The following is an 8,873-nucleotide window of genomic DNA, read 5'->3' on the forward strand; positions in this document are numbered from 1 at the left end:
ATTTAAATAAGAAATCAAGTTGAAGAATGAAGAAAACCTTTTATATATATATATATAGCAGTTGGAAACAAACTTTTATCGACTAATTTTCTTGTTATTTATATTTTTTCCTTCATTTAATGCCCCTTGTATATTTTACGTAAACTACTCAGCTACCGATCTAAATTGTAAGGCCTTCTTGAACTCTGATTAATCTAATTTTTTTAAAAGTAGAAAAATATTTCAGGAGACTTATTGAAAAATTTCAACTCGATCTGATGGTCAGATTGGAAATTCTACATGCTAGCATAAAACTGTTCAATAAGTGATTTTTCATGAAATTTTGAATTTTCTTGTTCAATCTTTGCATAAATAATACTAATTATTTCACAAAGTTTTCGAGAGCATTTTCTTATTCTAAAATATATTTATTTTATCTTTTTTTATCATTTATTCTTTTTACGAACTTATTATTATCTTATAATAATGTTACCGATTTTTAACTTGTACTTGTATGATCACTTTATTATTATTTTTTATACCATTCTTTCTCGTAGTTTATTTCTTATTACAATATTAATTTCAAAGGATCATTTTCTCATTTCAAATAAACACAATGTAAAAAGAAAAAATTAGAGAAAAAAAATCAAAAGAATAAAATGTAAATAGTGAAAGGACAAAAAAAAATTGTGAATGCCATTACAATCCATTATACTCTCTTTTATTTTTTTTAATGAATTCGTCACACCTTTTAATTTTTTTTAATCTTAATTGTAATTGTAATGATTATATTTTATTTTTAAAAGTTCTTAAGACGTTTTTTTTTGACACATATTTTTATATATATAACATAGCCATATTAATTATTTAATTGAAGATATAGTTTTTAAAATGCCTCCAAAAACCCTAATCCCTCAAAATATCTCATCCTCACCGTCAGCTGCTCTCCCTCTCTCTCAGGCTCAGGACAATAAGAAGAGACTGAGAAAATCCCTAAAATCAATCCTCCGATATCCAATTCCTTCCTTCCTTTCTTTCTAGATCCTATAGTAGGTATCTTCTCTCTCTTTTTCTCCCCTTCTCCTTCCCTTCCCTTCCCTTCCCTTCCCTTCCCTGTTTTCGGCAGCAAACAAAACCAACAATGAACTGTTGCTTAAACCTTTACCACTGCTCTCACTCCCTCTCTTTCATCCACCAAAACAAAGCTTCCTCCTCCTCCTCCTCTTTTTCTTTCTCAAAACCCAATCGTTTCCGCCTCTTCTTTTCGCAAACTAACTACCCGAGAAGAATCACCTCTTCGTCCTCCATTCGCTGCTGCAGCAGCATCGTCCGCCAAGAAACAGAGAAGAGGAGCGTGAAAACAGGGGCTGGAAAGCGCACCGACTTGAAGAAAATCTTGATTCTTGGTGCTGGACCCATTGTGATTGGTCAAGCATGCGAGTTCGATTACTCTGGTACTCAAGCATGCAAGGCTTTGCGAGAGGAAGGGTATGATGTTATTTTGATTAACTCCAATCCTGCCACTATCATGACTGACCCGGACTTGGCTGACCGCACTTATGTTGCGCCATTGACGCCGGAGGTCGTTGAACAGGTGGTGGCTAAAGAACGTCCCGATGCCATTTTGCCCACCATGGGAGGCCAGACAGCGTTGAATCTTGCTGTGGCTTTAGCGGCAAATGGGGTTTTAGAGAAATATAATGTTGAATTGATTGGAGCTAAACTGAATGCCATTAAAAAAGCTGAAGATAGAGATCTTTTTAAGCAGGCTATGGAGAATATAGGACTCAAAACTCCGCCTTCAGGCATTGGGAGCACGCTTGAGGAGTGCATTCGCATATCGGAGGAAGTTATTGGGGAGTTTCCTCTTATTATTCGGCCTGCTTTTACGTTGGGTGGCTCTGGAGGTGGGATTGCTTACAATAAAGAGGAGTTCGAGGTTATTTGTAAGGCAGGGTTAGCTGCTAGTTTAACCTCACAGGTTTTGGTGGAGAAGTCACTCTTGGGGTGGAAAGAGTACGAGTTAGAAGTAATGCGCGATTTGTCTGATAATGTTGTTATCATTTGCTCCATTGAGAATATTGATCCAATGGGTGTACATACAGGGGATTCAATTACTGTGGCTCCTGCACAGACTCTGACTGACAAGGAGTACCAGAGGTTGAGAGATTATTCTATTAAGATTATAAGGGAGATTGGAGTGGAGTGTGGAGGATCTAATGTGCAGTTTGCTGTTAATCCTGTGGATGGTGAGGTTATGGTGATTGAGATGAATCCTAGGGTGTCCAGGTCTTCTGCTCTGGCCTCCAAGGCTACTGGTTTTCCCATAGCCAAGATGGCTGCTAAGTTGTCGGTGGGGTATTCATTGGACCAGATTCCTAATGATATCACAAAGAAGACCCCTGCGAGTTTCGAGCCTTCTATTGACTATGTGGTGACTAAGGCAAGTAGTAGTTATAATTTTTATATGCTCAATTATGCTTTATTGTCTTTGTTGAGTAGGATGACTTGGGTTGTTTGCTATCACTTTTGTTACCGAGATTCATTAGACCATTCTATGTTAGGTTTTTATATATATATATATATATATATATATATATATATATATATCATTTGACTGGTGTGTTTCGAGTAATGTTAAGTGCAACTGTTCCTGCATTGCGTGTCTGCTTATCCATGCAAAATATTTTCTAAATTGAGATGGTTTTGTGGATTTCTAAATCTTAGCTTTCTTTTGTAGCACCAGTACGCTCAGTTTGTACACTTTTCTGTTTATTTGTCATTCTGGCACTTCATCTACTACCCCACATTTGTTTTTCCTACATCTTTCTAATTATTTTTGCTATGTACATCTAGATCCCCCGATTTGCATTTGAGAAGTTCCCTGGTTCTCAGCCAACCCTTACAACCCAGATGAAATCTGTTGGTGAGTCCATGGCATTAGGCCGAACATTTCAAGAATCATTTCAAAAAGCTGTTCGATCATTGGAGTGTGGATACTCAGGATGGGGATGTGCGCAAGTTGCCGAACTTGACTGGGACTTGGAACAATTGAAGTACAACCTCCGAGTTCCAAATCCTGATCGCATTCATGCCATTTATGCAGCAATGAAAAGGGGTATGAAAGTTGATGAAATCCATGAACTGAGCTTCGTGGATAAATGGTTCCTCACTCAGCTTAAAGAGCTGGTAGATGTGGAACAATATCTTATGGCTAGGAGTTTGTCTCATCTGACAAAGGATGACTTCATCGAGGTCAAAAAGCATGGCTACAGTGATAAGCAGATAGCATTTGCTATTAAATCAACAGAGAAGGCAGTCCGGTCACAACGGATTTCTTTTGGAGTTACTCCGTCGTATAAAAGGGTTGATACTTGTGCTGCAGAGTTTGAGGCCAATACTCCTTACATGTACTCCTCCTATGATGCAGAGTGTGAATCAGCTCCCACCAAAAAGAAGAAGGTTTTGATTTTAGGTGGAGGACCCAACCGTATAGGTCAGGGAATTGAGTTTGATTACTGTTGTTGCCATGCATCTTTTTCCCTGCAGGTATGTGTTTATTATAATCTTTGTATTATTTATGTTCCCCTGTCTTCCTAGGCAATTTCTTCAAAAGACTGTTATTAATGCATATTGGCATAACCTACTTTGCTATTATGTTGATAATTTGAGATTCCAGCTGTAAGTCAACACAACACAACTTTTAACTCCTTTTCTTGTTTATTAGTTTTTTTGTTTGGCTAATCTTTAATCATGAAGCATCAATGTTGTGTTGTTTATCATTTATGCTATTAATTGTTATATTGTTTTTCTTTCAATCAAACTTAACTTGTAAAACATCGATCGTGTCTTTTCATCAATTGAATAAACTTGGATTGATGTTGAAAGAAATGAGTAATATGGAATTGTTAAAATGTGCCTGAATTTCTTTAATTGCTGTATACTTTGAAAATTTAGTAATGTCTATGTTTTTGGTGTTTTTTCTGTTGGAACTAGTACAGCATGAAAAAGAGCATCCAGGTATGTGAGTTAGAGGAACATAAACAATGATGAAATGAATCAAACACTTTGTAAACTCAAGCAAATATCCATATGCAGCTGTTTGTGGTTAGAAGTCATGTAAATGTGCTGAATCTATATATGACTGTGCCCTGATTTACTTTAGCAACAAAATTTCATGCATTCAATAACGGACCTGATAGTGTTTTTTAGTTGTGTAGTTAAATAATATGCTGGAATAAATGTAAAGGAACCTGATTTTGTATGACTTGGTACTTGAAGATGGTTACCATTTTGGTACATAATCTTTTAATTTGGTAGCTTTTCTGCTTTGCAGAGTGCAGGATATGAGACAATTATGATGAATTCAAATCCTGAGACAGTGTCCACAGATTATGACACAAGCGATCGTCTCTACTTTGAACCCTTGACAGTTGAAGATGTTCTGAATGTAATTGAATTGGAAAGACCTGATGGGATCATTATACAGTTTGGAGGTCAAACACCCCTGAAGCTGGCTCTTCCCATCCAGCAGTATTTGGACAAGCATAAGCCTCTTAGTGCAAGCGGAGCTGGGCATGTACGCATATGGGGCACATCACCTGATTCTATTGATGCTGCTGAGGACAGAGAAAGGTTCAATGTGATTATAAAAGAGTTAAACATTGAACAACCAAAAGGAGGCATTGCTAAGAGTGAGGCTGATGCTTTAGCCATTGCAGCAGACATAGGTTACCCAGTTGTTGTCCGTCCTTCTTATGTCTTAGGTGGCCGCGCAATGGAGATAGTATATAGTGATGACAAGCTTGTGATGTATCTTGAAAATGCTGTTGAGGTGGACCCACAACGCCCTGTGTTGATAGATAAATATTTATCTGATGCTGTTGAGATTGATGTGGATGCACTTGCAGACTCACATGGTGATGTGGTGATTGGTGGGATAATGGAGCACATTGAGCAGGCTGGGGTCCATTCAGGTGACTCAGCTTGCATCCTTCCCACACAAACTATCTCATCTTCCTGCTTGACCACAATTCAGTTATGGACTACAAAGTTGGCAAAGAGTCTGAATGTTTGCGGTCTCATGAACTGCCAATACGCGATCACCATGGGTGGGGATGTTTTTCTGCTTGAGGCAAATCCTCGTGCTTCTCGTACCATTCCATTTGTCTCAAAGGCAATTGGCCATCCACTAGCTAAATATGCTGCTCTTGTTATGTCCGGAAAGTCACTTAATGAGATAGGTTTCACAAAAGAGGTAATCCCAGCACATGTTGCAGTCAAGGAAGCAGTTCTTCCATTTGATAAGTTCCCAGGCTGTGATGTGCTGTTAGGGCCTGAGATGAGGAGTACTGGTGAGGTGATGGGTATAGATTATCTGGTTGCGCTTGCATTTGCCAAGGCTCAAATTGCTGCTGGGCAGAAGCTACCACTTTCTGGTACTGTGTTCCTTAGCTTAAATGACTTGACAAAATCCCATCTCGAACGGCTGGCAAAGGCCTTTTTAGGACTCGGCTTCAGGATTGTTTCGACTTCTGGAACAGCTCACTTTCTTGAATTGAAAGGCATCTCAGTGGATAGAGTGCTGAAGTTGCACGAGGGACGGCCACATGCTGGTGATATTCTTGCTAATGGGCAGATTCAATTGATGGTGATCACTAGTTCTGGTGATTCACTTGATCAAATTGATGGCCGGCAATTGAGGAGGATGGCACTTGCGTATAAAGTTCCTATAATAACGACAGTTTCTGGTGCTTTGGCAACAGCAAATGCAATTGAGAAATTAAAAACCTGCAAAATTGAAGTGATGGCCCTTCAAGACTTTTTTAATGTTGAGCCACAGAAAGATGATAGTAAAAGTTTGCAGCCAGCATCTTCTTCTCTATGATTCAGGGGGCAATTCCAGTAAGTGCTCCAGTTTATTATGTTTCCTGTTAAATCTGGTTTGTTGTTGCTATTGTTTGGGGTGGATTTTCCTTTCAGTTATATGTCCTTGTAAAATTTTGTCTGCCAATCTTTTTCACTTCCGTGAGCTAATTAATAATATCCTCGTAATGTGTTAGGGAGTTTTTGAGCATCGGAAGTGTAATATTTATCTATAGTTTGAAAATTGGCCTGGCCAGAAACTTAGTTCAGGCATAGCAAATGAGTAATCTGTTGCCATAAACTTAGTTTAGGTATAGCAAATGAATTGTCTGTTCTAATGTCTGCATGGCCAACAACAATTTGAAAAATCATTTTTTAGCTCACCCTATCTCTTTCCAAAGACATGTTTGAGTGAACCAAACACGTAATAGAAAAATGAGCTAGATTGTTGTAACTTGTGTTATCAGGAATGATCATGTTATTAGTTCTCGTTTCTTAGTTATGCAGCTTGGCATGGGAAATGATTGGTCTTTATCAAGTGAAAGGGCAAAATACTAGTGAGAAAATAGAGGGTTTTTTTTTTTTTTTTTTTTAAAAAAAATAAAGTGAGCAGGATACCAGGTTTTAGTAACACTCTGTCTTTTTCAGAGGCTGAGTTAAGGCTCCTTTGTATTTTGTACTTTCTTTGCGCTGCTAGAAACTTACCTATCCTAATCAAATTTTAAGGTTAGTTAGGATAAACTACCTATTTTTACCACAACTTTTTGTTCAAGTGTATGTTGTGCGTGCATTCACTTTCTGCTATGTGTTTGGTTTGTTGATGTTTTTTCCCTACTGAAAACAGGTTAAAAAAAATCTATCGAACTTTATTCGCCCTCTGGGAATGATGATACATAGAGGGATTAGCGGGGCCATGTGTATGCCATTGTTTGATCCTTGCAATCATGTAGCTGTTTGTTTTCATATGCTGTATGATGACGGTGATGAAAAAAGATTATGAGATTTGAAGTTCAAGGCATGGAGTCTAAAATGGCATCTGGGTTCTTCTTGTTAGTTTTGCTTAGTTTGATGAGTTTACCTAAAGATTGGCATCTAATTTTTTTTTTTAATTATTAGCAGAGATTGTCCGCAGACAGGTTATTTGTGCTGATTGGCTACTTGTAGTTTTGCATTGCTATCCTCTCATGTTTGGTCTTGTTTGTTAAATTTAAACATTTAAACCGCAGAGTTCAAATTAATGGGTATGATTTTAGCAATTTAAAATTGGCACAACATAGCCTTAAAAAAACTCAGCTGCTAACTGAATTCAAAATTAACTTTGAGTAATCCATGTTAGAGATTAGGCATGTGTGTATGAATGGAGATGGAGGATAGCTCAAAACATGACTCTCACTTTATTAGATTTTATTTAGTTGTCTTTGGACTTCAATCTATGTTTTTTTGTTGAATTTTTATTATTTTGTGGGTTCTAAACTCAAATTTGATTTTGATTAAGGATTACTTTTTATTTTTAATTTTTGACATTATGATCAGTTTATGAATAATAAGTTAAGACTTTTGATTTCCTTCCCTAATTTTTTCCTCTTTTTCTTTAGCTTATTTTCTTCTCTTTAGCTTCTTTCTTCTAATTTTAAGCTTTTTTTTCCCCCTGTTTATACTTCTCTTTAAATCTGACCCACATCAGCTTAGATATCAGAGTCAGTTTCTTGGCTGTTCTCCCCTTTTCAATAGTTCCACAAGAATTCCAAAATCCCCAAACCATTAGGAAAGCAAAAGGAGATGAAGGGTGTGTTTGTTTCTCATAAAGTGGTTTTTGAAAAACTATTTTTTTGTGTTTATTTATCATTAGAAAAGTTGGCCAACAGAAAACACTTTCTAGTCAATGGAAAATACTTTCCTATTAAAGAAAAATTTGGCTTGATTTCTATAAAAGTGTCTTCCTTTTATTTTGGGCAGAAAATATTTTTCAGAAGTTGTGAAAAATTTAAAAATATCATATTATTTGCTGATTATGTTAAATTTGGTCCTTAAATTTTTAATTGTTATATATCTTATTTGAATCTTTTTTTTCTTCAAATTCATCCCTTAAAATTTGATTTAATTTGATTTTTATATTAATTTTTATTTTTATTTTTATGATTTTTATTTACTTTTCTCTTATAATTTTTTAAATTAAAATTTTTTTATCTATCAAATTTGATATATATATTTTTTATTGTTATTTGTTTTATTTAAAATAATTTATGAAATTATTATTATTATTATTTTAATTTCATTATCTTTTAAATTTTTAATCTGTTAGATTTGATATTTATTATTTTGATTATTATTTATTTTATTTGAGATAATTTATGAAATTAGATTTTTTTTTCAATTCCATTTTCATTTAATTTTTTAATTTTTAAAATTTGTTTCTTATTATTTTAATAAACTTGAAAAAAATAAAATATTAATAAGTTATGTTTCAGTTTATTTTTTAAAACATAACGAAATATTAAAAATTATTTTTTAATTTACTTTTTATGATACTATTAAATATCAAAAAATAATTTATTTTTATAAAATTTACTTTAAAAAAAAAACTATTTTCTTGTAAACCTTCTTAGCAACAGCAGAAGCATTCTTTTCTTGTTTCTCAAGTTCTCCTATAGCACAACAATTTTCTTGCACGGGTCTGTTTCCCAGGAACACCAACAGTATACCAGCAAATCAGCAGCCCTCGTAGACGTTGGAGCCAGCCACAGACGCCAGCAATCCAACCACGACAACCCTTTTCACCTCCAAGCCGACTTGCCTGAACAAGCCTCATTACCACCAAAAGGACCGGACCGAAAACAACCACACACAATCACCACAAAATCAGTTTCAGCCACCACCAATCACAACCCGACAACCACCATAAAAATTCCAACACTAGCCGCCACCCCTCCCCACTGTCGAACAAAACAACACCACAATAGCCAGCCCTGCCTTGCAGCTCCCCCTCTCCCTCCCTTTAAAAATCACAGCCCCTTCCTCAACCACGATAG

At 35.8% G+C, this 8,873-nt stretch overlaps 1 protein-coding gene across 1 annotated transcript; it reads left to right on the forward strand.

The window, feature by feature from the left end:
• The first annotated feature begins 875 nt into the window (after positions 1 to 875).
• On the forward strand, positions 876 to 6,975 carry LOC133697688 (carbamoyl-phosphate synthase large chain, chloroplastic). Its single transcript, XM_062120414.1, has 4 exons — positions 876 to 2,422; positions 2,836 to 3,528; positions 4,316 to 5,883; positions 6,689 to 6,975. Exons 1-3 carry the CDS (start codon positions 1,121 to 1,123, stop codon positions 5,864 to 5,866), a joined length of 3,546 nt encoding a protein of 1,181 aa, XP_061976398.1. The 5' UTR covers positions 876 to 1,120; the 3' UTR covers positions 5,867 to 5,883; positions 6,689 to 6,975.
• The last annotated feature ends 1,898 nt before the right edge of the window (positions 6,976 to 8,873 follow it).

This window comes from Populus nigra, chromosome 6, assembly GCF_951802175.1.
Source record: "Populus nigra chromosome 6, ddPopNigr1.1, whole genome shotgun sequence".
NCBI lineage: Eukaryota > Viridiplantae > Streptophyta > Magnoliopsida > Malpighiales > Salicaceae > Populus > Populus nigra.